Genomic DNA, 27,485 nt, shown 5'->3' on the forward strand with positions numbered 1-27,485 from the left:
CTATCCATCCCCCGTCAACAGCGTCCATCTATCATCAGATCCCGGAATCATCCTGAAGGAACTGCTTCCCGTCCTGCGAGGTATTCTTCCAGCTATCCCACTGGGCGCACGTCTCGTTGAGGCGTGCGTAGTCGTCGTCGTCCAGCTTGATCTCGTTGGTGTTCTCCAGGATCTGCAGTGCAAGGCCCCCGGAAGCGTGGAAGGCGATATGGCCTGGAGGTGAGTTAGCAAGAGCTTCTATCATTATCTACGTGTTTTTTGAAGGGTTAACTCACAGTGCATCAGCCACACACCCGGGTTGTCGGTCTTGAACGCGAGGACAAGGTACCCGCTCGCCGGGAGGAAGGCGACGTCGCGCCGTGGGGGGTTCTCCAGGTTCAACTTGAGCTGGCCGATCTGAAGGGGCTTGGTGGACTGTTCGAGGATGGCAAAGTCGTGGCCGTGCAGATGGATCGGGTGATGCGTCTTGGGATGCGCGCTCTTGGGCAGGTTTTTGGTCGTGCCCGAGATGAGCAGGTACACCCATTCGTTGTGCGGGTGCGTCTGGTTGACCACGACGGCGTACTGGCTAAAGTCCCCGGCCTTGGAGCCCTCCTCCACCATCCGGAGCGACGGGTTCGAGAAGTTGAGCCACATCGTGCTGGTGTACATGTTCCACCGCTGCAGCGCCCGGTCGGACGGGTATAACGGCAGGCCCTGGTAGAACTCCATGTCGAGCTCGAACTGGCCGTCGCTCGCAAAGTTGGACGGCGCGCCCACCAGCCAGGGTACCACCGGCACCAGCTTGTCGTACGGCTCGTCGTGGCAGTCGTCGTCGAACGTCCCTCGCCGCGACGTGGGCGACGCCACCGGTGGGCTGCAGTGCTCGTCGTAGCACACGATGCCCGTCGTGCTATGTTCCTTGTTCCATGTCTCAGGGTTCAACCCGTTCCCCGCGCAGCCCTTGGCCAGCTCGGTACGCATCCAGAAGGTGCCTGCATTGTCGTCGTTGAGCGGATTCGCTTCTACGATTACATGGTACCGTTGTCCTGGGGGTGAGTTAGCTCAACCTTCATTCTCTATAAATCACAATCACCACTGCTTACCAATCCCCACCACGATGTGGTCCGTGGTGTACGGCTGGATCGGCACGAGATCGGCAGAGATGACCTCGAGAATGTGGCTGTCGATGGAGAAGATAAAGGTGGAATCGACCGACGTGTTGATGATGCGCAGCAGGTACCGCTTCCCCTTCTTGAACTCGGTCGTGTACGGGTTGGTCGCCGGGGTGCCGCCCCAAGTGCCGATGCCGTTGATGAGCACATTGTCGACCTTGAGGCGCCCACTACCACCCGTTGTGATCGATTTTCTCCATTGTTCCTGGAACGGCACGTGAGACCAGTCGGTCATCAGCACCGGTTCTATCGCCTCTGTCCAGTTGCTCGACGAGGGCCCATGGATAACCAGCGGGCCCAGGGTGCCCTCGCCGTACTGCATGCTGTAGTGGCTGTGGTACCAGGTGGTTCCGTACTGCACCGTCTTGAACTTGTACGTGAACGACTGACCCGGCGCAATCGGGCACTGCGTCACCGCGTTCACGCCGTCCATCGCGTTCGTGTTCAGCTGCCGGATCCCATGCCAGTGGATCGTCGTTCCGTTGTACGTGAGGTTGTTGCGCACCGTCACCTCGATATCGTCGCCCCAGCAGCTGCAACACCATTCAGTCAAACGGCCCCCCCCCCATCTTTCAAGAGAATGCAGACTTACCCTTGAATTATGGGCCCGGGGTATTGGCCATTGACTACCTGAGAAGTACGAGGCACTCCGTCGGGGGTGATGCTCTGCTCGCTCACTTCAATCTCATACTGATCGACCTTTCAGCCAGACTTCCTTCATGTGTAGATAAGATAACATACCTTGCGGGTCACGCCAATCGGGGTATTATCCTCATACTCGGTATTGATATCGAACCTCTCACCAGTAGCTCGGTTGATGAGCCAGCAAGAGCGATCCGCTTCGCTCGAGCAGGGTTCCCAGCCCACCATCTGCGAATAGTCGCATTTGAAGTCCTCAAAGTCACCCTTGGGAACCTCGGGCGCTCTGAAGATCGGACCAGGCTTGGCAGCGTTGACGGAAGCAACCGGCACGCTGGCCTCGTTCCCCAGGGGATACTCGATGGAGGTCACATCACGACTGGTGGAGGAGAAGGTGAACAGGTTCAGCACCGACACAACATTGGTCCAGAAAGCGTACATGTTGGAGCAGCCTCTCTGCAGGAGACTAACCAGCACTTACTCTTTCAAACGTGCTTATACAGGAATATATAGGCGCCCTCGGAAGACACGGAAATGCTCAAGGCCTGTTGCGATTTTCCCCCTCTCCCCCTGAATAGACGCGCAGCACAATGCATACCCCGCAATCATCGCCACGGCGGCGTGGCTAGCTGTGATGCCGTGCAGCTAAACGAACAGGTGCAAGCAGGCGAGCAGCAGCGTGGCGAACTATACTCTGTCACTGGATTAAGGCTGGATTGCCAAGCAGATCGATGGAGCTGATGAACTCCCACTCTCGACGATGATTCGCTCGTCGCTTGTGCTTGCATGTTTGCTGCCAGCCCCTGCCGAGACATGACGTTTCCTCTTCTTGCAGATATCAATAGATCAGCCTTTATTCAAGTCTACTGCACCTCCATCACAGTGATGGATCCACTCTGCCTGTCTTGAATATCTCCTCGCCTAGCCAGTTTGTGCATTGAGATTGGATGTAGAGCACCAGGTCTGGAGATGAAAGATACCAAGGCTGAATATTGGTCCTTGCAGCTGACACATTCTGCAGACCCTTGACTCTAATCTACTCTAACCTGCTAAGCTGAGTGCTCAGCCAGCCATCACCTACAGGGGATAAAGCACCATGCATGAACTAGCTTCAGCAAATAGTCATTATCTTGAAGATCTGGATTAATTGAGCGATTGGCTGGGGTTCGCGCTGAGCTTAGTCAGCTGTTCTGGTAGTTCTTCTACAATATATTTCTTTTATAATAAACATGTCAATCTTTATATATGAAGAAATAAGTATTAAAAATGTTTTATTGAAAGCTTTATATATTCTTTATAATTTTATGATATGGCGGTTGAACTTGACTCCAGGACACTCACAACAGATGTACATGTCAGCTGGGAGTCCAGGCAGTGCTCTGGGCCATGCCCTAGGCTGCCTAATAAGGAAGCTCATCTAGACATTAAAGAAATATATATTAAGGATATATACTATAGTATAGTATTGATAAGAGATAGCCCCCCCTTAAGGGAGAGCTAGGTTATAGCATATGATCTAAAGAGCTGAAGTTCCTTTTATTATATCTATTTTCTTTATTCTTAGTCTCTTTCCCTAGAGAGCGCCGAGGCTGCCCGGCACGGCGTTTTAGTATATATATGTCTAGATAGAATGCTAGCTCTATGGTATGTGAATACCTCTACTAGCAATAAGTAGAAGAATTGACTATTCTTGATAAAGTTGAATATTCAATATTGTACAGATGAGTATAATAAATAGACAATCACTCTCCCCAGCCCAGCAAAAGCCGAGTCCCCTCTAGCCAAAGGGACGCCTCCGCCATTTCCCGCACTGTTCTGCCAGTTTCATCAGTCAGGATGAGTGATGCACTTCCACGCGGGGAGCTCCAAGGCCCGCAGGTTGGGGTCCGCGCCGTGCGCCAGCAGCATCGTGAACAGCTCCGGGCGGTTGTCGCGGATGGCCGAGCACAGCGGCGTGTAGGTGCCGTCCTTCTTGGAGTCCGGGTCGACGCCGGCCTGCAGCAGCAGCCGCACGGCGTCGCGGTTGTTGGTGCTGGTCGCCTGCTCCATGATCCCGGGGGCCTTGTGGGTGTCCGCCCCGCGCTCGAGGAGCAGCCGCAGGCACTCCGGGCGCCGCACCGCCGGCCACAGCGGGTGTTTGGGCCCTGGCTGGGCCAAAACATATCCACTCATCCCTATTGCATTACTCTTTATGCAGTCTAGACTAGGCATGAGTTTGACTATTCTGAGGATCCCATAAAGAGTAAGTACTGCCGGAGATGAGGTAACCATTATTCATAGACTTGGAGGCTGTAGCAGGGATCTAATGGGATGTCCACTTAACAGGAGTGGTCTTACAAGCTAGGCTGAGGTCTCCAATATGGTCAGGGCTGGACTGGGCTTGAGCCTTAACCTCACCCTAGCCCTGATCATAGGGTCGTTAGTGCTTGCCATTACTGCCCCTGAATATAAGTAGGCTCTAGAGGTGATTCCTATGGCACATGTTCAATCCCAGGGAACTAAATTTCTTGTACAGTAGCATAAACAGACATCACTTTAGCCCATGATCATCGCTTGAGGCATTACTCATAACCCTAGCTTCAGTCTGACCAACAATTGATGACAAGAAAAATATCAGTAGAATATAAATTTGTTTTATGAGTGTTTAGGGTTAGGGTTAAGTTAGGGTTAGGTTTAGATTTTCTGAAATCCCAATTTTGGTCAAACGCCATCAATGCGGGCTTGTGTGTGCAATGAGCATTTTATATTCCTACTAATCTTCTCTATATGCAGGAATATTCTAACTTATATCCCTAAACATCATCCCTAGAGTGGGCTGGACAAAAAAAATACTATCAGTCAGTTAGACCTCAAGCATAGATGTATTTCTCTCATCCAAGAATTTCACCACCACATCTGTCACCTCATCAATATCATCAACATGTGGATAATGCCCTGTTCCCTCAACAATATGCTCGGTGAGCTCGCTCAAATGCGCCCGCAAAAACGCCATGTAAGCTGTTACCTCGCCCTGTTTGACACTCCGGCGTACACCAGCCTCGTTCTCCTGACTGACAATGGCGAGCACCTTGACTTTGATGTTGTCGAGAAGAGCCGGAAGCAGTGTATCAAAGACGCCATAGTAATGGCCCATACGCAGGGCATAGACGTAGTCCAGCTCGTTGAATTCCGCTCGTACTTTGCTTTCAAATTCCTTCGACGTGCGCGGTCCAAAGTACATGCCAAGGCGATCCTGGATGGTGTCACGGTACGCCCTTGCGTGAGAGGCAAGAGAAGCCATGTCCAGCACGGGTGGTGTGGCACCCAGCCATGAACCATCAATCAGAATGATATGGGATGTATTCATTTTGCTCATCTGCAACTTCTCCGCGATCTCAAAGGCAAACCGCGTGCCCATGCTGTGGCCATAGACGACGGTGGAAAGCTCTCCCTGGTGTTCTATCTTCGAGATGATCTCTTGGTACAAGGCAACGACTAGTTCAGAGGTGCCGCCCTTCTCTGGCTCCGGGAGTATCGAAGACGGAGAGTCACCGTGTCCTGGGAGGTCGACGGCGATGTGCAGCCAGCCATGCTTTGAATCATATCCCCTTGAACAAAGAGCGTGCATTAGTGGAAGGAAGTGGGTGGCGCGACATCCCCAGCCATGTATCATCAGTGAGACATGTTGGATAGGGCTGTCTGTCTCTGTGGTGAGATAGGAGAGGGTAGACGTAGAATGGAATATCATGGTGGTATTTCAAGTAGATTCAATACTGATGAGTGGCAGAATGATATTTAAACTTGACTCACTTATCAAGTGTAATTATTGCTGGATAATATTGTAGCCTAGAGCCCTCCTCTCCAGGTCACTACTATACTCAAGACCTATTATTCCTGTGATTATGCATAATCTTATCAGTCCAATAGATTAGCCTTTAAAAACAACTGTGTATCCTCCAGGTTATTACCTCCATCAAATTTGCGAATACTACCAAGTTCCTTAGATCGCCTACCAGATACTTTATAAGCCCTGATAGGAAGATGAACAGATCCTTATCATTTTACTATCAGGCAATACCTCATCTATAGCCTCAATGGTGTCATCGGATTCACCCTCCCACTTACAAAATCGGCTATCGTCTGCCCATCTCTTTCTATTTCCCCCTTCTTTGCCTCCAGAGACTCCATCATGACCCCCCTTCAACCCTTTGCTGTCCCTGGTGCGCAAACAGTCCATAGCCATGCCTTCCCATATGGACTGCAATACACCGGGGCAGCCTCTGTAGAGGAGGCGGTGCAGGCCTTGACAGATTTCTCTGCTTCTGGTGAACTGTCCGCATTGCTGACCCGACACGGGGCGATCCTCATCCATGGAATTGGGCATGCCTCGGCCGACACCTTTGCACGTCTGATCAACGCGGCCGAAAAGACTCGCGGGTCACAGCCGTTTGTCCAGATCGGACTGGCCGGGAAGCGAAATGCTATTGCAGAGAATATCTGGACAGCCAACGAGGGACCGTCCGACCGTCGTTTCTACCAACACAATGAGGTTTCTTCCCCCCCGTGTCTTCTCAGAAAAGAAGAATGAATATAGCTAATAAATTAGTATGGTCGGTACACGCGATTCCCATCGAATATTCACTTTTACTGCGAAAAGAAAGCATTGACCGGTATGACCTCCTCTCTCCTCTCTCCTCTCTCCTCTTTTCAGCTTGGAGATAGGCACTGATGGCCAGGCGGCGAATCACCCATTGCACACAGCGCGCTGGTCTACGAGAGACTGCAAGAAACCGTTCCCGAACTGGTCGAGGCGGTCCGCTCCCACGGTCTGGCAATGAGACAGGTCTTCCGGGCGCCCGGCAACGAAGGCAAGGGCAACGAGTTCAACTGGGCAGGCGAGCACAGCTTCGGCCAGGATTTCCACCCGGGCGACGATCTTGAAACGCAGAAGAAGAAGGTTGAGGTGCAGGTGCGGAGATTGACCGACTCGTTCCGCTGGTTGGAGGATGATACACTTGAACTGACGCAGTTCGTGCCGGGTATAGCTTCTCTACTATATTAATCATAGGGCTATGATTATCCGGAATTAGCTGATACCGAGTGTTACAATACAGGCATCCGAACCTTTTATGACAAGCCTGTCTGGTTCAATGGTCTGGTGGGACGGTATGGGATGACCAGAGATCTGGGAGCCTTGGAGCCGCCTCATCTGGGTCACGATGGGATGACCTGTGAGTTCGCTGGGATCGGACTTGCCTGATGCCACAATGCTAATAGGGTAGATCTCCCATCAAGCTATAGTGATGGGACTCTCATCCCGCAGGAGTACCTGGCCCGCATGGAGGAGGTGGTTGATGGGTTGGAGATCAACGTCGCCCTGGACGAGGGCGACCTCTTGCTGGTTGACAACTATCAGGTGTCCCATGGCCGTAAGCCGTGGACAGGGGAGCGCCGCATTCTGGTCAGCATGTGGGATAGAGATGATCATGGCCATTAACTGGGCGCGATGAAGGATTTGACAACCGCCATGCGGGATTGCTATTCAGATGTGCCTTGATGAGATGGTTAGAAGAGACAGGATCAGATTATTATCAGTGAAGAAGACATGTAGTTAATCAAGGCCTATAGATAACTAGTGGGCCTAGGGTCCTCACCATACTATACTATAGTAGCTGTAACTAGATGATACTATACTATATTATCTTAAATAAACAATTAACCTAATATAACAAGGCACTATATATAGTATTAATATTATGGATTATATATATGATTATTAATATTATTATCTTATGTAAGAGGGTATTTGCAAGACGACGCCCAAGGTGCCCTCTTTACCTGGAAAGCTGCAGCGAAGAGCATGGGGCTTGGTAGATGAGGTATTATATCACATCTCTGAATGGTAAAGCTCACAACATCCTTGTTGGGGATGACGGGCATCTGTCTGGTTTTCTCGACTGGGAATCGGCCGGGTGGTATCCCGAGTACTGGGATTTTACCACCGCGATGAGATATGGAGCCAATAGTTGGTGGTTTCAAGTGGCCTCATGGATCGGAGGTGATCAGTACAGGCGGGAGTTGAAGTGTGATATTGCATTAAATTCCTTGACTGTTGATTCATACATAGCTTTCTGAATACTTTCTATGATAGGTCTAATCTGTGGGTTCAACTTTAAGCAGTATGAACCATTAGATTTGGTCATATAATAATGGATGATGATAGTCATTCTAGATAAGTTACAAGATAGGACACTGATGGACACTCAATCCATGGCCTCTCCCTATACCCTAACTGCCTTAAAGTGGTTATATCTGACAACTCATCAGGGATACTGCTATTGATACTGACTGTCAGCGCTGACCTAAATCTTCTTCACTGATTATGTGAGAAACAGCTGATAGCATATACTACTCTGGTATACTCTGTAAAGCAACGGCATACTAATAGTCACTGCGAATATTCCAGCTGACGGTGATGCCGAAGCACAAAGACCCTGTCAAGCCACAGACAGGAGACAGCAGCTGAACAGTCTGCTGTGATTTGCCCACATCAAGTTGTGTGGCGCAATAGTTCATCAGAATTGATCCTTTGAGATTTTACCTCATATATTGACTGTCTATAGTATAATCATGTATATACTAGGAATTATATAGAATTCCTTAGTATCATATACTTTACTAGATAATAGAGTTGAATATATTGAAATAGAAATAGGATACTATAAATCATGTTAATATTCTTAAATCATACATGAACAGGTGTTAGACCCACTTAAAACCCTACTTTAACTAGATTAGGCAGTAAAGTTTACTGGGCTGGGGCGCGGCTAGACAGACAGCCTCTGGTTTTGACAGACAGCCTTCATATATGGACAGATGATCTATTAATGATTTCTTAATTAATTCCTCAATGATTCCTTAATGATTCTATAGTTAATGCCTTAGGCCTACATTCCATTCCTTACCCCCTTACACCCCCGCTGAATCATAGATCCTAATATACTATTACCCCTACATTCTTATTGAATCAGTATTATATAGGCTGATATTTTTGTTGATCAGGACTAAATACAGCTATAAGCCAGAGGTTGTCTGTCTAGCCGCGCCTACTGGGCTGAGCAGAGGTCCATGTGAGGCGTTAAGAGGTCCATGAGTATAGAAATAGAAGTTTCTTCTATCTACTCTACTCATAGTCTACTCTATCCTACACTTCTCCATACTCATACTACATACTACATACTAGCTATACGACTATGGCTGAACGCAAGTTCCGCATTCTCATGCTCCATGGTACGACCTCAACCTGTAAAGCAAACCCATACTAATAATCTAGGCTACGCACAATCCGCCAGCCTCTTCCGCATCAAAACCCGTCTTCTCCGCGAACAGATCCTCGACTCGTTCCCCCCCGCCCTATACGACGAATACCCAGGGGGAATCGAATATCTCTTCCCCGACGGCGCCGTCAGCCTCTCCACCAACAGCAAAGACAGCGGAGACGATGACCACGAAGACGGGATGCGTGCCTGGTGGTTGAATCTCGACGATACAAGCCGGTACACGTTTCTCAACGAGACCATCGCCTCCCTCCCGACATATCTAAACCATACCCCCATCGACGCCCTCATCGGGTTTTCCCAGGGTGGTGCGCTGGCCGTGATGCTCGCGTCTCTATGCGAGGCGGCAGCATCTTCCCCCTCTCAAGCAAGACGTCAATCTCTCCGCGACCAAGGTATCCCCGTCGACGCCTTTCTCAACGGGTTGCCCGGTCAATCGCCGCTTCGCTTCGTGATCAGCCTGTGCGGCTTTCGCGGCACAATGGACTACTACGGGAGTCTCTATCCTGCCGTGGGACTGACCACCCCTTCACTGCACGCCATGGGAGTCTTCGACAGTATGATTGCTGGCCCCAAGAGCCAGGAGCTCGTCGCTTCCTTTCAATCGCCGCAGGTCGTGCATTACTATGGCGGACATTTCATTCCGAGAGATCGACAGACGATGCAGACCATCGTGGCCTTTATCAAAGCCCATTTTCTCGTCCAGAAGTACCAGGCAGAGAATAACCCTAACCCTAACCCTACGGCTTCGGTACGTGCGCGTCGGAAATTCGTGCCTTTCCGGGTGAGAGTGAGTCACAGAATTATCGTATAGCTTTGAATTAGGGTGGTTATGGTTATGTTTATCAGGGTTAGGGTTAGGGTTAGGGTTAGGGTTATGTTAGGGTTAGGGCTAGGCTAGGGTTAGGTTGTCAAGGTTGCTGCATTATATTCATCAATCATCATACTGCTACCATCCTGCTTCCTGCTACCATACTACTACCATACTGCTACTAATAAGTGTCGTTCGACTCATAGTCCACATGCGGCGCAAAGCGCATCTCGACGGCCCCCACGTCAAAGACAGTGACGACGTTCTTCTGAAAGGTATCGCCCAGGATGTACACATCCTCGTCGGCGTCGCTGCCGCCGTCGTCCACCCCGCTGATGCAGATCGAGTTGCCCTCGTCGTCCGTGCCCGCCCACAGGATCATGTCGAGCGGGTTGATGGTGAAGGTCTTGCCGTTGATGGTTACGCCGTGGGTGGGCGGCTTGGCGTCGCAGTCGACAATGTACACGCCGTCGTCCTCGCTGTACACGCCCGGCGGGTCGAACGCGGCGTTGACCTCGTTGGCGATCGAGGTCGGGTAGTAGTTGAGCGTCGTGCCGGAGTCGACAATGTACTTGGCCGACGCCCCGCTGGAAGACACCGACTTGCCGTTGATGGTCACCCCGTCGATCGAGATGGTGTAGAAGTCGTACGTGGTCGGGTAGCCCTCCACCGTCGTGATCTCGATCGGCGTCGTCGTGAAGTCCTCGGTGAACGACACGGGCGGCAACCCGCCCAGCGCCAGGTATCCCGACGGCCCGGACACATCCCGCAGGATGGCCAGACTGAACAGCGGCGAGATCAGGCCGTCGTCGATCATGCTCGTGATGATCGGGTTGTACTCGATCTGGTCGTCCGTCGTATCGGAATACGCACTCGTCCTGGATAATTCAAAATCAGCAACCCTTCCTCCCTTCATCTCTCTGGCTGAATATGGGTTCAATTGCTTACAAGCTAGGATAGGCAAGCCCGGTCAGACCCGACGTGGTGTTGTCTCCCTCCCACGCCGCCGAGGTGACGACGGCCATGGTCTGGTTGGTGACGGTGATGCCCGCCAGCGTGACGGACTCGTAGCCCATGACGCCGCTGAGATACTCGCCATCCCCGTACTCGATGTCGAAGAACTCGCCTTCGATCGTGGTGAAGGTGTCTTCCACCGTCCACGTGGAGCCAAAGGCACACTCGGCCTCGTCCGTGTCCGCTCCCGTGTCCAGATTCACGCACTGGAAGCCCGTCTCAACGACCCAGGTGTCGCTGGAGCCCGTGTCGACGATGACCTCGAAGGTGTCGGTGCCGATGGTGATGGAGGTGGCGAACTCCTCGCCCTCCTCGAGCGAGATCAGCTGCGAAGACCCCGACGAGGTGCTGGACTTCCCCGACTTGGTCAATCCCTTGAGGAAGGCAGCATTGCGGCTGTTCTTCGCTCCGCTGAGCCGAGTCAGCTCCAGCACGTTCGTGGTGACCTTGTTAGGGCTGGCGGCAGCAAACGCCGTCGGCTTCCACGTCTTGGTGGTCACTCCGCGGCTCTTGAGGATGGGGGACCCTGAGACCGAGCGGGCCAGCAGGGCCAGAGACAAGACCGAAGCAGAGGTAGAGAAGTACATTATGAGATTATTATAAAAAAAAAATTAAACGGTATGGAAGGGAGTGCTGGGAGAGAACAGAGGGACAATAGCCATGGCTTATATAGAAGGTCGAATGAGGTAAAAGATAAGGACTATCAGTCTGTCGATCTACCTGGTCACCCCATTCATATCCGAGGAAGTATTATTGTCTGCTAACTGTTAGCTTGTACTACATAATAGCTTGATCGCTCACTCGTATAGAAGATGCATTAGCTACCCGGACATGTGAAAGTCACTCCATACAACCACCACAGAATCATCCGCACTCCGTACTTACTCCGTCCATGTCCGTCACTAATGCAGGTGTGAAGAACCCCCGGGCACTCGTTGACAGGGACAGTCTCGGACGCCCGACGGAGGAGAAGAGGGGAAGCAGAAGCTTGTTTAACCGGCGGATTGGCTAAGATTGTGCAGGATGACGACGATCTTGATAAGAAAGATTAGTTACTGTTAGATTGCTGGCTCCCTCGAGTCTCTCTGTACTGTACTAGTTACCTAGCATTTAATTTATTAGTTCACCGTAGTTTCGTCAGTGATGGAGGGGAATAGGCAGACAGAATCATAACTATTAGGTAAAGAATAGACAATTGATTAATTGACAAAATATCCTAATCAACTCATTCTTAGTAACGTCACCATCAACTTACCCTATGAATAACTATCCAACCGCTCGTATTTCCTCTCTGCCCGCTTCGCCTCGTCGCCGTGATGGAGATCGTTGAGGTAGTCTTTAAAGTCCTTGGACAGTTCCACCACCGCGCGCAGATGGCTGTCCGTCACCATCACCCTGCCCTCTTCGTCCTTCTCCGCGTCGTATTCGGCTAGGGCCACGGCGGTTTGAAAGGCTCCTCGGTTAGCAAGGGATGATTGAGTGAGCCACAAGAGGAATAATCACCATTGCGAATCTCTCTCCCGTTCCATTTGACAGCCCGCATCCGTTCGCCCCGAATATACTCCTTGGCGTCGATGGTCAGACGCAGACAGTCCCCCCTCTCCCGCTGCAGCTTGTCCATGAACGTCTTCCACACCTGCTGTCGCTGGTCGTTCGTAAAGTCGGGGTAGTACAACTGGATATGGATCCGCGAGATGAAGGCGTCGTCGAACGAGCCCACCCGGTTTGTCGTCAGAAATAGGATCCCATCGTAGAACTCGAGTGCTCGCAGGAAGCCTGTTCGTCAGGAGACAGTAACATTAGAAGATAGATGAGAAAGAAAGTATCAGTTACCGGCAACTAGACTGTTCCGCGTCAGATCTGCGGTAGAGCGCCGTTCCATAAACACGTCCGCCTCGTCGATCAGAAGCACTGCTCCCCAGCTGCGAGCCATCTTGAAGTGCTTGGTCAGGTTCATCTCCACCTCCTCTGGCTTCGTGCCAATGTCACTGCACGTCAACACCATCAGAGGTCGCCGCGTGTATTCGGCAATGCATTCTATAATCGTTAGAGGAGAACCACAATACTAATACCAATTGAATGCGGACAACGAACCTGCCGTGCATGTCTTGCCTACGCCAGGTCGGCCATGGAGTAGAAAGATCAAACCATTGCCTTTTCCCTTGACAAAGTCGGCCGTCCATGACTCTCGAGCAATTAGACCCTCGTTCTTGTCGATCCGCGCAAAGCTCTTGGCCAGTGCTTTGAGATTGCGGACGCGCTGCTCATCCATCACCAGACTGTTGATCATCTCCCGGTCAAACATCGGTTCCGCGCAGTTTCTGACGTGAACAGTCTCTGGTTGTCTATATCAGTCCGTACTCTCTTTCTACTTCTCAACGTGAAACCTACCCCAGGTCCGAGTCCGAAACACAAAGACAGGCATCTCTTTCGGGCAAAGAAAGTATTGATGAGGCGTCAGCTCCTCCCAGCTTTCCAGAGTTATTTTGTTCTCAAACGGAGCCACATGTTCCCTGGTAACTGCAGTTTCCACTTTCCTGCAGACACTGCAGATGCAATCATTGATCCATTTCTGGCAGTCATTGTCGCCCATCAAGCACGGCCGCTTTCCCTCGAACTCGCTATAATAGGCTTCCGGATCGGTCATGACCAAGCCATCAATCTAATCTCGATATATAAGGATTAGGAATATGGCATAGGTCCGGGCAGGGCTGCTACTTACCGTGCTAAAGGGGAAATGGCATGCCTTGCCCTTGTAATACTGACACTGCTTTCTGAGAAACTTCCAGTATTGTTCCCCTTCCTTGACCATCTGGATGATCTGCGGGTCTTGGCTTTCTTCCATGGACTTTTCGAAGTTTTCCTCGGAGCAGAGAATTTCTGCTAGCTCCGTTTCACCGTTGAATTTTGCGTATCTCAGATCTTTCGTCACCCGCCCCAGGTACTTCCCGTCAAACACCATCGACCAAACCTCTATTTCCCAAGGGATTGGAGGGCTTGCGAAAATCCCACCCTGAACCGAGTGTATGACTGCTGGCACAGGGTGGTCATTTTCCATGAAGTGAATCAGAGCGGTAGCCCCCGGCTTGAGAGCCACCCAGATGCCCTCCCACGTCCTCAATCCCTTCTCGTTTCGCTCCCTCTCAGCTCTGACATCGTCCATTACATTCTCATCCAGGAAGCGCAGCAGGAGGCTCAGATGCTCGGCTGCGTCCCTGTTGCGCACACACAGTGTCGTCGGGTCCTGGGCAGCACATTGGTCACGGAAGGCCGTGAGCTCCTCATAATGATGGACCAGAACGGGATACGGCCAATTGATGATAAGCGTGTCTCCGGTGAGATCCTGGCTGGGGTAGTATTTCACGACACTGCGTAAAGAATTGACGATCGCCACCGAGGATATCCGGAGGTAGTATGACGGGCTCGACCATGTCTGAGGCAGAGCGGAATGATCCTCGTCACCATCGTTGGAGCCACCATCATTCGTCTTGGAAGAGTCTATTTGGTATTTAGCGACAAGCTCGAACGCCGGATCCCCGGTTCCGTGGCTTTCATCTTGGCCTTGGGTGTGGGCTTCAAAATCTTCCTGGGATATGGTCTTGCGGTAGGAGGCTCTACCCGTTCGTCGATCGCAATATTCGACGCCGTAACGGATCCAAGCCCCGCCCTCTTTCTTCTGCTTTCTGGACGCCTCATGGCTGTGATCAGCTTCCATGGTGTCGAGTTCCTGCACAGCGTCTATGAATTCTCCCATCTTCAGGTAAACTCCCCGATTCTCCTTTTTCACGACTATGGAAAAATCCAGAGTTATTAGAAGGGGTTGACCTGAAGAAGGCAGGCTGTGAGGGGTTCTTGCATGTCATTTCACAGCCTAATTGATGGGCAAGGCTGACAGCCAAAGATCAGAGTGTCTCCGCCAATGGTTTTGGGGGCCTTGCCGCCGCAATATTCCTTATCCATTCAGCCGCTGTATTGCTTACGGAAATCCCGTATTCCTTTGATTGGTTTGGAGACAGCCGACTAGATGCAGTAGTCTCAGCAGCGCCTAGTCGTCAACGGTGTGACTGGAAGCCTTAATATTAGACAGCTGGATGTTTATTCTAGAAGACAGGATTTGATATCACCTCTACCGTACAGAAGCAGAAATCATCTCTCCAGGATATAGTGATGTCGCCCATAGACCATGAGGTTAACCCAGAATCCACAAAGCTCATCCGCGCATACAGCTGGGAGGTGCAAAAAAGGCTGCCTCCAGGGAATGACGCCCACCTTCTGGGCCAGGCTCTGAGCGATGGGGTAGACGGGGACAATCTGGAGGATCTCAGAGCTCCATGGCGACGGTTCTTCGAGGGCGGGAAATCTGATCAAGAAGAGTGGGTGTTCTTAGAATTACCCTTACTAGTTATCAATAACAGAATGTGCTTACCCCACGTTGAACAGGAATCCAGCCACAAAGATCATCGCCATTGAGTCCGAGCAACTGCGGAAGAAATGGCTTGCGTTCTACCGCAACTGCCCTCCAGCCGAGCGACTGGACCTGGATATGACCGAACCGACGATGGAAAGCGTTGTCAAGGTGATGGCAGATATCACACACGCCTGGCGCGCCCGGCGAGAGAAGAGTTCATGGCGAAAGAGAGTCGAAGGGCGCTTCATCCAGTTCAGTCGGACGGTGAATGCACACCAGAACTTGCTGCAGATTCTACCACAGAGCAATCAGTACGTCTCCCTCTTCACCGGGGCCATCAACGCGATCATCAAGGCGAGCGTCAACCACGAGAAGATCATCGACGGACTCACCGAGTCGCTCTGCACCATTAACGAGGATATCGTCCGCTGCCAGCTCGACCAGTCCTTCATCCAGACGTCTGAGATGCGGCAGCTGGTCGCCGATCTGTACGCGCACATCTTCCTCTTCCTGTCGAGCGTGATGGACTGGTTGATGGAGAAACGCTACAAACGCATGCTCGACTCCTTCAACGAGAGCTTCAGCGCCCGCTTCGACAACGAAACCAGCGCCATCCACCACCGGGCAGGTCAGATCCGCGAGCTGGCCGAGCGAGGGGCCCGCGCAGAGGGACGCATCACCAGATTGACCGTTGAAGAGCTGCAGAGCGATATCCGACTCGGCCTGCAGAATAGAGCCAGAGAGCAGGCCGACCGAGTGTACTGGGAGCAGCGAATCGAACAGCAGATGGCACACCTCGTTGAGAGACAGGAGTTGATGAGTGATGCCTGGAAGCAACTGGCGAGCGCTGCGAAACAGTTTCTCCAGGAAGGAGCGACGGACTTTCTCTGGCTGAGCGGAACCGGCGTCCCCCAGCCTGAACCGGCCGTAATTTTCCCGGTACCGGATATATCAGGTGATTACTTTATTTCCCTTTCCCTTGAGCGCCTGTTAATTTGTTTCTGCAAGATGTTTTGGTCAACTCCCGCCATCTCGAAGACTTTTTCGCGAGGGACAGGGTCCGCCTGCCGTGGGATGTCTCTGGCCCCCTCATGCTGAGCAACGAGACAGTCGCTCGTCTCAGCAGCTGGAGCGATTCAAACAACCCCTCGACAGTGCTGTGGTTGCAAGGGGAGCCCGTTGAAGCGGACGACATGGACAACCCGGGCACCGTCACCGCGGCTCGGTTCGTCGATCTGGCAGACAGGGCGGGCGTGCCTGTGATTTCATACTTTTGCCAGCTGAATCGCCGTCGTCTGCGTAAGTCTGTACCAACGAGAGAGGCCGAGGGACTGATTGCACTGCTGTACAGCCTGGTACGCCAGACGGTGGAGCTCCTCCTGCCCCGGTTTGAGACGCACGTCGATCTCTCTGCGACTCGGTTCCAGCGACTCGATGGATCGTGGCAGTCTTGGAACGAAGCCACGTCGGTTCTCTGCGATGTTCTCCGGCTGATACCTCCGTCTGTGCTCTGCGTGGTGGATGGGCTGCACTGGCTTGACGATAAGAGTATCAGCGATCAGTTGGCAGGTCTGCTGGAGATCCTGATGGGAGGCAGGCTCAGGCTGTTGGTTACCACGACGGGGAGGTCGGCGTGTCTGGGCAAGATGATTCCTGCGTCAGAGGCCCTGTCTCTTGATACTTCTCGGCAGGAGACGCGTGCAATGGTTTTAGATATCTAGTCTATAATGAGGCTAGACATACTTCCAGCATTGCCACGTCTGTCGTGATAGTGACCTCATGCCGAGTATATATCTTCCACTATCCCTTCAACACACAATACAAGACATACAAAATGCACACTGGATCCTGTCTGTGTCAAGCAGTGCGATACGAATACCAAGGCGAGCCTGTGCAGAAGGTAGTGTACCCATTCCACCACTTTCTACAACACCACTTACTAATAACAGTCCATCTGCCACTGCCTAACCTGCCGCAAACTATGCAGCGGTGCCTCTACAAATATCCTCATCCCCAGCGCTCTATTCAACCTAACAAGCGGCAAAGTGAAGCACTACACCGTCACCCACGAGAGCGGCATGCACCTGACGGCCTCCTTCTGCGAGCATTGCGGCGTGCTCCTCTATAAGACAGCCGATGACCCGGCGTTCGAGTGCATGGTTGTCCTCCAGGTAGGCACGCTGGACGAGCCGGACACTTTCGACCGGGCGGCGCCGGATACAGAGCAGTATATCGGTTATCGGGCTAAATGGAGGCCTCCACTAGAGTATGCTGCGCAGAAGGAGGGGTTTAGTTGATTTAAAGCAGACTGTTTACAATAGCTGTTGAATGAAAAAACTACAGGTATTCTCATCTTAACTTTGAATGATATGCATATGCGTCTATTCATACAATACTATCATAAGTGGTATCTTGGTATCTTTTATCGTAAATCATCTATTCCACCTCTTTCGATGTCCGATTCCTCCGCATCCCGAACATCTGCAGGATCTCCGTCCAGAAGCCCGGTGCATCTTCGATGTAGGTAGCCTCGTAGGCGTCAATGACGGGGGCGTCCCAGACGAGATCCGCCTCGGAGGCTTTGACGAACTTGGTGCGCTTGACGAGCTTCCAGCCGCAGAAGAGGACGGGGGCGATGATGACCATGGTGTAGTAGGTGAAGAAGTCGGCGATGCTCCAGTGGCCGGGAAGGAAGGTGGTGTACCCGTACACGCAAACAACAGCAACCATCCAGACGAGGGCGATCCAGGCGCTGTAGGGCTGGAACCAGCCGCAGTAAGGGAGGGTTTTGCGGTCGATGCCCTGGGCGCGGCAGGCGCGGTAGAAGAAGAGGTAGGTGGTGCAGATGATGATGTAGTCGATGATCTGGGCGGCGGTGAGCAGATCGACCAGCCAGGTGAGCACCTTGTCGGCGCCGCTGGAGGCCTCGAGGAAGGCGAGGCAGGGGAACAACATGGTGATGCAGAGGCAGTAGATGGGCACGCCGTTCTTGGTGCACTTGCGCAGGAACTTGGGCGCGTGGCCGTCAAGCGCCAGGCCGTACAGACTACGCGAGCCGCAGTAAGTATACGCGTTGCCTGCGGAGAAGATGCTGGTCACCAGCAGGGCGTTGGTGATGTGAGGCAACACTGAGATGCCCAGGTTCTTCATCGCGATGACGTAAGGCGAGGCGGAGGCCGTTCCCGAGCCGCCCGACGAGCCGCTGGTGATCTCCAGCAGGGTCGGGTCGTTGTATGGAATGACGATGCCGACGCAGATCGCGCTGCCGATGAAGAAGAAGCCGAAGCGAAGATAGCTGGTCTTGAACGCCGTCTTCAGGTACCGCCGGGGCAGTTTTGTCTCGCCCGCAACCATGGACAGGTACTCCGGGCCGACGATGGTGAACGCCGCGCTCCACACCGCGCCCAGGAAGCCCTCAAACCGTCCCAGCGCGCCGGTGGTGATGTATTCCGCAAAGGCGCCCGGCTTGTTCCAGTAGCGGAACCCGTATGCGTCATGCTTGGGGTTGCCGCCGACCATGGTGATGAAGGTGAAGAGGAAGACGATCAGCAGCAGGAAGACCTTGCCGGTAGCCAACCAGAATTCGGCTTCACCGTACCACTTGACAGCGAAAGCATTGATCAGACTAATCATTAGCAAAAATAAATCAATAAAGAAACAACAAGGGAAAGAATGCTCACAAGTATAGCACAATACAGGCGACGATGATAGCCTCGACAGGGATATTATCGCTCCAATAGGTGAGCACGAGGTTCAGCGCAGATATCTCAAATGGAATGAGAATGGCCTCGAAGAGAAAGAAGTTCCAGCCAGCCATGAACCCAAACGACTCATCGACCCAGCGTCCAGCCATGCGGATAAAGGCGCCGCTGACAGGCATGAAGACAGCCATCTCAGCCATGCAGTTGTTGACCAGGCCCATCATGATGGTGTAGATGGTGTAGCCCAGGAACAGACCTGCCGGCCCGCCCTTGATCAACCCCGTCGAGATGGTAACAAACGTGGCAGTCCCGATCGAGCCTCCGATGGCGATGAGCTGGATCTGGCGGTTGCCCAGGTTTCGTTTCAGCTGGTCGCTGTTGTCCAGCACCGTCGCAACCTGCACGTTCGAGGAGGCGTCCTCGGACGTCTCCGAGTACGGCTTCTCCTCATCCTTCTTGCTTGAAAACATGATGAAACCAGTGATGATGAATGAATGATGAAAATGACAATATAAGGAAAGCTTCCTTCTCCAGTTTCTCCAGTTTTTTTTTCTCTTTCAATCTATCCCCAGCTTCGGGCGCCCCTCTTTTTATATGCCCGAGAATCCTACCACTGAGCGAGCACAGTGCCACCCAGCGAGTTTTTTCCCATCATCCAAACACCAGGACCCAACAAATTGAGTCGTAGGCCGCGCGACACCATCCCAGTTCCGTTCCTGTCGTATCCTGCTCATTCCGAGCCATTTGTGATGTCGTTGTGCCAATGAACGCCCTCCTCCCCGCAAAACTTGGCCGCAAGCGGATCCCAGCGTCTGTAGTACCACCGCCCGGTGACGATGGCGTCTGCCAGTCCCAGCCTACCGCACGCCACCAGATTGAGGCTCAGGGGGGTCCTGCTGTAGACCACAGGGCGCAGCGGGCGAGTCATATCGAGGCTGGGCACTGGAGGCGTCCTGTGTGGGTTGCTCGGTCGAGTGGAGGAGGCAGCGAAGCCAGTCAGACAAAGAGGCAAAGAGGAGGTTTTACTCTGTAACGGATTAATCTGCTGGGGCTAAACCAAATTGGTCGATTTGTGCGCTCCACTCGCTTGGCAGGGCGGATAATTACAATTCTCCGTTCCGCGCCTGAAACGGAACAGCGGCTTGGCGTTGGTGCCTGCAGGCTGCCACTTTCACTTTTCGACACTCCCCCTTTTCCCCCTCCTCCTATTTCTCCCCTCCTGTCTCATCCTCTCCATCTCGTCTGCATCGACTGCTGGGTTTTTCATCAATTCTAACTACTTCATGAGGCCAACTGCTCGTTTCTCTTTTGATTTCCTTTTTTGCTTTTTCCAGGGATGTCCGACAAGCGTGAGACGGGGCCAAGGTTACTCCGTACCTCGTCCAATCGTCTGGTAACTTAAATATGGGCGAGAGCCCCGCATCTGTCGCTATCCATGCTTTCAATGGTTGACCTCTTTCTGCGTGGGCCCCCCGGCAGGAGTCGGACGAGTGGTAACGTATCATCTATGATTCGGTTGTTCCGTGAGCTGGCGACTAGAGAAGGGGGGGAAAGAAAAAAAGAAAAAAAGAGGCTGACTGCCCAATGTCACAGTAGTTGCATGCCCTGCCGAATCATATCTGATGTATTCCATGCGAAGAGATCACGCGGTTTGGAAGGATATAACACTGCTGGGCTTTGTCTGGGAGCCGTCAGTTGTTGATAGCGTCATGATGCGGATCTTGTGGAGTCTGAGCAACGCCGCCGCTGTGTCCACCGTCGAGTGCCCCAGTGTCCACACTGTCTGTCCACTCTCCCCATTATTGCCTCCCTCAGACGGTGACGGAGTACGGAGTACTCCGGTAGTCCGTAAAGACTCCATGATAAGCCGTCAGTGGGTTCCACCGACGTAGGTGGCATGCTTGGAGATTTGCTGCAACTCCACCGCCAATCTCCGGGAAATGATCGACTAGAAAGACATGGTGATTTCCCGCTGTTGAACACCTCGTGGTTGCTAACAGCACATGGCCAGGGGCATTCCCGTCTGGAGTACGAAGGATGGATGGAGTACGGAGGATTTTGCCAACGGAAACATCATCCGATCCATAGAGTGGTTCAACAACCTCTTTTACCGCTCGCTCAAAGGTCATCTTGTCGCTCAGCTCGAGCAGATGGGGCCGCATTGCAAGACAACCCTTTGTGTTTTTCCCTGCACTACGACGTCATCGAAATGATGAATTCGGGGCATGACTGTCCAAAGTATTCGCGCATTAAGACCGGCTTCTTGGCGTCCCTACTCCGTATGGAGTACTCCATACGTTGTGTTGAAAATTGATGCCCCTGGATAAGCCATGGATGGATGGTGGAGCACCGCTCCAGGGACAGACATGAGCCAGTCAGGATCCAAGTCACTCATGCGTGGTACGCAGTAACTCTACTCCGGAGTCCGAATACGCCTACGGATGATGCCCTTGCCTTTGACGGGCATTCTCAGCATTGTTTCGGAGAGGCATTCACCGAGGGTCCTCGTCAAATGGTGATACTGTGTTGAGGCTCGACCGCATCCACTGATAGATTTCGGTGCCTCCATGTCCGCGGCAGTCCGCAGTAGACGTACTTGCATAATTAGGTTCGTATTCAACATCGACAATCTGAAAGCAGTATCAGTGACTAAACTGCGAAGTAGAACGAGGTGAATTCTCTAAGTAGTTGAGTTGGAGATTCCGTCCAACCGCTACGGTCTATAGCCCTGGTAGAATATCAATTGGAGCATCCTTATAAGAGCAAACGCGAAGAACTCTTACTTGGACTTGGACACTCTCGTCATTCTGCTTTTTTTGGTTTTCTGCCTCGTCTCTTACCATGATTGGATATTCTTTTGCGATCTGCAGGATATCTGCCAGATTTAAGGTACAACAGGAACAGTCCCCAATGGATGAAAATGATATACTGCATTCTACTATTGAAATATTGATCACTTCTCTCGACATGGAAACTCTCCTGCCGGCTCATCCAAAGGTGCGGCAGTCTGTACTTCTTTCAAACGAGCATTCCTGACTGCTCCAGATAATCATCTGCATACCGCCGCCAGTCAATATCAAGAAATAAGAGCCTGGGAGCGTCGATGGCACGATAAAAGGTACACGACGATACACGGCGGGATGTACACGACCAATGTCTCAAAGGAATAACTCTGTATGCCATCTGAAGCAGTTCCATCCAGTCCATTCCTTGATCACCTTGGTGCGATGCGACGGGCAGTCTCTCACAGAACGTGACAATATCCTCCATAACGTCGGCATGCATTGCCTCCACTCCATTCAAAGGCGCAGGATGAGACAATTCATCAGACGTCCGATCTTGTTTTCATAGGGCGTCGCTGTCCTCAGTCTAGCGATCAAGGTGGGCTCTGGCGGCATGTCGAGTTCAACATGATTGTGGATGCAATGACTGTCTTCGAAAATTCAGCTGCTTTTCATACTCTGGACAAAACTGCGCATTGAAAGTACAGGACGAAAGCACCGATCCAGACAGTACAGGCCGACAAAGAGCGACAAGGTCTTGACGCGAGAAAGGTGACATTCGATCTGATGGTATGAACCTGTTCGCTGTCAGACGCCTCAACTCATAGTCAGGCAGAATGGGAGAGCAAACAAACATCCTGAACTGCCGGCAGCCGGGAGGAAGACATCCAAGTTCAAAAGCCCGTCGGGTGAAACAAGCTGTTGCATTGACAGCACTCTATACAGCCTATCTCAAGTTACTTGTCAGTCCAGCCGGACTTACACTGACTACACCGCTAGATGCTATCTTGTTTATTATACCCTACTCCTTCTACCTTTTTTTCCTTCTCGGCAGTGTTACTCATGCCGACCATCACGATTAGGCGCGGGGATTTCTGAACTTGGCCAGCTTTTCGGCCTCTATCAAATTCGCCAATGAGCCGGGTCTTCACAACTTGCACCTTTTCAGCTGTTTTGATTTTCCGTTGGATTCTGCCTTTTTAGCCGCGATCCGGGGCCGTGGAGTTTAGCCACCAATCGCTCCCCGGATATCCAACTTTCCCCGGATCCCTCCCCAATGCAATGCGGGGAAGAAGGAAATGATGGACTGACCTTTCGAGCGACTCGAAGCAGGATATCCGGGCCGCATTCCGCTGTTGCGTGATGAAGGATGGAGGGGGTAGGTATATAAAGTTATAAAGGACCGGTGAGGACGAATTGGCAGGGATCAAAGACAGCGAACAGCGGCGCGATGAAGCAATCTCTCCGACAACTGGGCACTCTGCTGGTGTCTGGCACTGCGGCGGCCGCCGCCGCAGTGGCCTCAGCAAACACGGCCTCGCATGCGTACGAATTCAACTCGGTGGCCGTGACGGGCGGCGGCTACATCACGGGCATCCTGGGCCATCCGACGGAGAAGAACCTGCTGTACATGCGCAGCGACGTGGGCAGCTCGTACCGCTGGGAGGAGGCGCTGAACAAATGGATCCCGCTGACGGACTTCATCAGCGGCGAGGATGAGAACCTGTTTGGCACGGAGAGCCTGGCGATGGACCCGACCGACCCGGACCGGCTGTACCTGGCGCAGGGGCGGTACACGACGTCGAACAACTCTGCGTTTTACGTGTCGGACGACCGCGGCGCGACCTTCACCAAGTACACGGCCCCCTTCGTGATGGGGTCCAACGAGCTGGGACGCAACAATGGCGAGCGGCTGGCGGTGAACCCGTTCAAACCCAGCGAGCTGCTGATGGGCACGCGGATGGCGGGCCTGATGAAGAGCAGCAATCGCGCGCAGACCTGGACGAACGTGACGAGCTTCCCCGACGCGGCGGCGAACGGCATCGGGCTGGTGTTTGTCATCTACGACCCGGTCCACGAGGGCACCATCTACGTGGGCGCCAGCGTGCCCAACGGCCTATACTACACCACGGATGGAGGCAGCAGCTGGGCGACCATCCCGGACCAGCCTACGACGTGGGACAGCTCGATCCTGACATTTCCCAACGAGACGCAGCCGCAGAGCACCGGCCCGCAGCCGATGAAGGGCGTGCTGGCCTCCAACGGGCTGTTGTATGTGACCTTTAGCGATGCGCCGGGCCCGTACGGCGTCGACTACGGCGAGGCGTGGGTATACAACACCTCGTCGAGCACGTGGAGCAACATCACGCCGAGCACCAGCAACACCTCGCCGGCGCCGTACTCGAACCAGACGTTCCCGCGGGGGGGATACTGCGGGCTGAGCGTGGCGGCGACGGACCCGAACACGGTGGTGATCGCCTCGCTGGACCGCGACCCCGGCCCGGCGCTGGACAGCATCTACCTGTCGCGCGACGCGGGGGTGTCGTGGAAGGACATCTCGCAGCTGTCGACGCCCACGGGGAGCGGCGGGTACTGGGGCCACCCGATCGACGAGGCGGCGCTGGACAACGGCACGACGGTGCCCTGGCTGAGCTTCAACTGGGGGCCGCTGTGGTCCGGGTACGGAGCCCCCTCGCCCATCGTGGGACTGACCAAGTTCGGGTGGTGGATGACGGCGGTGCTGATCGACCCGACGGACGCGGACCACCTGCTGTACGGGACGGGAGCGACGATCTGGGCGACCGACAGCCTGTCGCGGGCGGATGCCGACTGGGCGCCGACATGGTACGTTCAGGCGCAGGGGATCGAGGAGACGGTGGCGCTGGCGATGATCAGCCCGAGCGAGGGCGCGCATCTGATCAGCGGCTTCGGCGACATCAACGGCATGCGCCACGACGACCTGGACCTTCCGCAGCCGATGCTGGGCTTGCCCGTCTTCTCGAACCTCGACACGCTCGACTGGGCCGGCCAGGCGCCCAACGTGGTCGTGCGCGCGGGTGCCTGCGGCCACGACTACGGCGCCGAGGGCTGCGGACAGGCAGCGTATTCGACCGACGGCGCGCACGGCTGGCGCATGTTCCCCTCGTGCATCCCGGGGGTCAACACCAGCACGGACAACGCGGGCGTGCTCACCGTCGACGCCTCGGGGGCGTACTTTGTCTGGTCGGCGGCCGCGACCGACGTCGACGTCACGCTGGAGAGCGAGTACAGCGTGGTGAACGGGTCGGGCCCTTACGCGAGCAGCGACGGGGGTCAGACCTGGACGTCTCCCTCGGGCTTGACGTTCCAGACGGCCAATCTGGCCTCCGACAAGGTCCAGGACAAGACCTTCTACGCCTACGACGAGAACACCTGGTACGTGAGCACCGACGGCGGAGTCACGTACACGGCGTCGCAGGCCAGCAGCGTCGGGCTGCCAGACAACGCGACGGGCTCGCTGCCCGTCGTCAGCGTCAAGACCGCCGGCGAGGTCTGGCTGGCGCTCGGCGACGAGGGAGTATACCACACCACGGACTTTGGTGCCTCCTGGAAAGCCGTGTCTGCTGCCGCTTCTGTCACTGCCAAACTCATCACCGTCGGGGCTCCCAAGTCCGCGTCGGCGCCCGAGTCCCTCTTCATCCTCGGCCAGACCTCCGACGCCGTCACGCAGGGGGTGTACCGATCAGACGACGGGGGTTCGTCGTGGGTGCGCGTCAATGACGATGCTCACCAATACGGCGGCATCGAGCTTATCCAGGGCGATCCACGGGTGTACGGACGGGTTTACCTTGGGACGGGGGGACGTGGCATTCTATATGCCGATATTACGGGGGGGACTAAGAACGTGGCAGGGACGGGGGGGATATAATTGATTTACTGTATAGGATGTTAGTTACCCAGGTAGTTATATATATGTCGATGGTACAGAATAGTTAACTACCTCTACTACACTTGTTACAGATACTGTAAGCAGAAAAGGAAGAGTAGAGAGAAATAGAGTAAGAAGAAATAATAATAATAATAATAATAATAATAGATGAATAAAAAAGAGAAGACAAACCCAGGAACAAAAAGATAAAAAGAAAAGAACGACACCAGTAGGACTCGAACCTACGCCTCCGAAGAGAACAGATTTCTAATCTGCCGCCTTAGACCACTCGGCCATAGTGTCTTGATGGAGGAAGTGACAAAATAGTGCAGTATCAGTGAAATCTGTCTCTCTCTCACTTCCCCTCTTCTCTCCTTTTCCTCTTCTTCCCTCTTCCTCTTCCTTCCTCTTCCTCTTCATTCTTCTCCTGTCTACCCCCCCTGATCGCACCAGAGACTCTGTAATGAGGTCGTCTCCTGATACACACTACCTTATCTCTCATCTCGCTATCATGACTACTTGGACTCATTACAGCCCTCGATTATTCCACCAGTCCAGGAACCTCGGAACCTGTTGCCTGGCTGATGATCCCTGCAGGCCTCCCTGTCGAGACGGGAAAAGGAGGTAGTACTACAGAACCCCCGCTCGAGAACGGTGGACTGATGCGAGATAACTAACCGTCTGCTGCAGAAACCCCATATCCATTCGCGATAACGCCCCTGTCGATTAACAGTCGTCTGTATACGCTCGTAAACTTCGTATAGACAAGGTGCTACGAGTGGACATATTCTTCAGTCTTTTGGTCTTACTACAGTCTCGCTATGGTTTTTACACCATTACCTATTGCCTATTGCTATTGCCAAGTATAGGATCATGAAGATGCCAATCTTATCTCGAGCTGAATAAACGCCGATGGCGTGTCAGTGTCCATTGTCTAGTGTCCAGCAATACCCACTGAGTCCACTCAGAGTCCAGTCCACTCGATCTCCCCCCTGCCAATCAATCCACGATCCATTAATCGCCATCGCTCAACCGAGGCTTGTCATTTCTTATTATCATCCCGCATCGCCAATCAAAGCTTGTGGTGTCTCCTCGGCGGAGTACCCGATCAAGGCTCGGAGAACGGACCACGGCCGGCTCCTTTCTTCAAATGTCGACATGGATGTCGTGCTAGCAGGCCCTTGCTGGCTACGTGCAGATGCAACGCCAGACTGATCCTTTCCTTGTTTGTCCTTGTTTTCCGCAACTGCAGACCAGGTCGACTCGCTCGACCCCTCTCTTCTGCCAGCTTATCACTCTCCTCCATGATTACCGTCGGAGGCCCGTCAACGACAGCTCTGCAGAGTATCGCAACGCGCAGGATAGACAGACCGACAGGGATGGCGTCAGGGAGCATTGCAGGGAGCATTGCAGGGAGCAGTGCAGGGAGCAGTGCAGGAGCAGTGCAGGAGAAGTGCAGGGAGCAGTGCAGACAGGAAGTTAGAGCAGATGCATCAAGGCTCACCGACGTTGTCCGACGGATGACACAATGCTCTGCCAGGAACAGCTGCAGGAATGAGCCTGGCAGTCGAGGGCCTGTCTATCACCAGGCACATGTGTTCTCGCTAGCTGGACCTGCAGATCGACAACGCTAATCGAGGATAGAGACGGAGATGGAGCCGATACTACATACTTTCATGGCCTGTTGAACGGCCTCGCGACGGACTTGCGGATAGTGTTTTTGCGTGATATGCCATCAGAAGATATAAATAC

The 27,485-nt window shown here is 53.2% G+C and overlaps 12 protein-coding genes and 1 non-coding gene across 13 annotated transcripts; 6 read left to right on the forward strand and 7 right to left on the reverse strand.

The window, feature by feature from the left end:
• Positions 1 to 34: 34 nt before the first annotated feature.
• On the reverse strand, positions 35 to 2,234 carry ASPZODRAFT_76170 (hypothetical protein; the record flags this gene model as incomplete). The annotated part of the gene is made up of 5 exons (XM_022730068.1): positions 35 to 213; positions 276 to 1,028; positions 1,086 to 1,687; positions 1,747 to 1,844; positions 1,896 to 2,234. The coding sequence occupies 5 exons, from the start codon at positions 2,232 to 2,234 to the stop codon at positions 35 to 37; spliced, it is 1,971 nt and encodes a 656-aa protein (XP_022577308.1).
• Positions 2,235 to 3,620: 1,386 nt separating this feature from the next.
• On the reverse strand, positions 3,621 to 3,965 carry ASPZODRAFT_20076 (hypothetical protein; the record flags this gene model as incomplete). Its single annotated transcript, XM_022727522.1, has 1 exon — positions 3,621 to 3,965. The coding sequence occupies one exon, from the start codon at positions 3,963 to 3,965 to the stop codon at positions 3,621 to 3,623; it is 345 nt and encodes a 114-aa protein (XP_022577309.1).
• Positions 3,966 to 4,520: 555 nt separating this feature from the next.
• ASPZODRAFT_136931 (hypothetical protein) lies at positions 4,521 to 5,519 on the reverse strand. The gene has a single exon (XM_022724174.1). The coding sequence runs from the start codon at positions 5,398 to 5,400 to the stop codon at positions 4,636 to 4,638; it is 765 nt and encodes a 254-aa protein (XP_022577310.1). The 5' UTR covers positions 5,401 to 5,519; the 3' UTR covers positions 4,521 to 4,635.
• Positions 5,520 to 5,961: 442 nt separating this feature from the next.
• On the forward strand, positions 5,962 to 7,269 carry ASPZODRAFT_28886 (hypothetical protein; the record flags this gene model as incomplete). Its single annotated transcript, XM_022728155.1, has 5 exons — positions 5,962 to 6,321; positions 6,379 to 6,442; positions 6,509 to 6,811; positions 6,887 to 7,003; positions 7,055 to 7,269. 5 exons carry the CDS (start codon positions 5,962 to 5,964, stop codon positions 7,267 to 7,269), a joined length of 1,059 nt encoding a protein of 352 aa, XP_022577311.1.
• A 1,756-nt stretch (positions 7,270 to 9,025) lies between these two features.
• On the forward strand, positions 9,026 to 10,292 carry ASPZODRAFT_28887 (hypothetical protein; the record flags this gene model as incomplete). The annotated part of the gene is made up of 2 exons (XM_022728156.1): positions 9,026 to 9,062; positions 9,106 to 10,292. 2 exons carry the CDS (start codon positions 9,026 to 9,028, stop codon positions 9,921 to 9,923), a joined length of 855 nt encoding a protein of 284 aa, XP_022577312.1. The 3' UTR covers positions 9,924 to 10,292.
• On the reverse strand, positions 10,102 to 11,521 carry ASPZODRAFT_146974 (hypothetical protein; the record flags this gene model as incomplete). The annotated part of the gene is made up of 2 exons (XM_022725212.1): positions 10,102 to 10,798; positions 10,869 to 11,521. The coding sequence occupies 2 exons, from the start codon at positions 11,519 to 11,521 to the stop codon at positions 10,102 to 10,104; spliced, it is 1,350 nt and encodes a 449-aa protein (XP_022577313.1).
• A 648-nt stretch (positions 11,522 to 12,169) lies between these two features.
• ASPZODRAFT_136934 (hypothetical protein) lies at positions 12,170 to 14,687 on the reverse strand. Its single transcript, XM_022724175.1, has 6 exons — positions 13,657 to 14,687; positions 13,326 to 13,596; positions 13,029 to 13,271; positions 12,768 to 12,971; positions 12,438 to 12,710; positions 12,170 to 12,387 (listed from the first exon to the last, which is right to left on the reverse strand). Exons 1-6 carry the CDS (start codon positions 14,647 to 14,649, stop codon positions 12,191 to 12,193), a joined length of 2,181 nt encoding a protein of 726 aa, XP_022577314.1. The 5' UTR covers positions 14,650 to 14,687; the 3' UTR covers positions 12,170 to 12,190.
• A 414-nt stretch (positions 14,688 to 15,101) lies between these two features.
• Positions 15,102 to 17,063, forward strand: ASPZODRAFT_155064 (hypothetical protein; the record flags this gene model as incomplete). Its single annotated transcript, XM_022726167.1, has 3 exons — positions 15,102 to 15,307; positions 15,375 to 16,297; positions 16,351 to 17,063. 3 exons carry the CDS (start codon positions 15,102 to 15,104, stop codon positions 17,061 to 17,063), a joined length of 1,842 nt encoding a protein of 613 aa, XP_022577315.1.
• A 113-nt stretch (positions 17,064 to 17,176) lies between these two features.
• On the forward strand, positions 17,177 to 17,639 carry ASPZODRAFT_20083 (hypothetical protein; the record flags this gene model as incomplete). The annotated part of the gene is made up of 2 exons (XM_022727523.1): positions 17,177 to 17,242; positions 17,292 to 17,639. 2 exons carry the CDS (start codon positions 17,177 to 17,179, stop codon positions 17,637 to 17,639), a joined length of 414 nt encoding a protein of 137 aa, XP_022577316.1.
• A 139-nt stretch (positions 17,640 to 17,778) lies between these two features.
• Positions 17,779 to 19,513, reverse strand: ASPZODRAFT_76018 (hypothetical protein; the record flags this gene model as incomplete). Its single annotated transcript, XM_022730059.1, has 2 exons — positions 17,779 to 18,967; positions 19,023 to 19,513. The coding sequence occupies 2 exons, from the start codon at positions 19,511 to 19,513 to the stop codon at positions 17,779 to 17,781; spliced, it is 1,680 nt and encodes a 559-aa protein (XP_022577317.1).
• A 3,763-nt stretch (positions 19,514 to 23,276) lies between these two features.
• Positions 23,277 to 26,410, forward strand: ASPZODRAFT_146978 (hypothetical protein; the record flags this gene model as incomplete). Its single annotated transcript, XM_022725213.1, has 3 exons — positions 23,277 to 25,636; positions 25,826 to 25,830; positions 26,268 to 26,410. The coding sequence occupies 3 exons, from the start codon at positions 23,277 to 23,279 to the stop codon at positions 26,408 to 26,410; spliced, it is 2,508 nt and encodes an 835-aa protein (XP_022577318.1).
• On the reverse strand, positions 25,955 to 26,036 carry ASPZODRAFT_t159. The gene has a single exon. It is a non-coding gene; the product is annotated as a tRNA-Ser (tRNA).
• A 144-nt stretch (positions 26,411 to 26,554) lies between the features above and the next one.
• ASPZODRAFT_1260174 (hypothetical protein) lies at positions 26,555 to 27,483 on the forward strand. Its single transcript, XM_022721455.1, has 2 exons — positions 26,555 to 26,781; positions 26,835 to 27,483. Exons 1-2 carry the CDS (start codon positions 26,646 to 26,648, stop codon positions 27,365 to 27,367), a joined length of 669 nt encoding a protein of 222 aa, XP_022577319.1. The 5' UTR covers positions 26,555 to 26,645; the 3' UTR covers positions 27,368 to 27,483.
• Positions 27,484 to 27,485: the final 2 nt, after the last annotated feature.

The sequence above is a fragment of the Penicilliopsis zonata genome, assembly GCF_001890105.1.
Source record: "Penicilliopsis zonata CBS 506.65 unplaced genomic scaffold ASPZOscaffold_25, whole genome shotgun sequence".
NCBI lineage: Eukaryota > Fungi > Ascomycota > Eurotiomycetes > Eurotiales > Aspergillaceae > Penicilliopsis > Penicilliopsis zonata.

Excerpts from the sequence above, each read along its gene's own strand:
- ASPZODRAFT_136931 (XM_022724174.1), bottom strand. The coding sequence starts at position 5,400 with ATGCACGCTCTTTGTTCAAGGGGATATGATTCAAAGCATGGCTGGCTG.
- ASPZODRAFT_136934 (XM_022724175.1), bottom strand. The coding sequence starts at position 14,649 with ATGGAAGCTGATCACAGCCATGAGGCGTCCAGAAAGCAGAAGAAAGAG. Across the intron at positions 12,711-12,767 it reads GCGGAACAGTCTAGTTGCCG|GCTTCCTGCGAGCACTCGAG; the intron begins GTAACTGATACT and ends CCTGACGAACAG. Across the intron at positions 12,388-12,437 it reads CGGGAGAGAGATTCGCAATG|CCTTTCAAACCGCCGTGGCC; the intron begins GTGATTATTCCT and ends CTAACCGAGGAG.
- ASPZODRAFT_1260174 (XM_022721455.1), top strand. The coding sequence starts at position 26,646 with ATGGCGTGTCAGTGTCCATTGTCTAGTGTCCAGCAATACCCACTGAGT. Across the intron at positions 26,782-26,834 it reads TCAACCGAGGCTTGTCATTT|TACCCGATCAAGGCTCGGAG; the intron begins CTTATTATCATC and ends TCCTCGGCGGAG.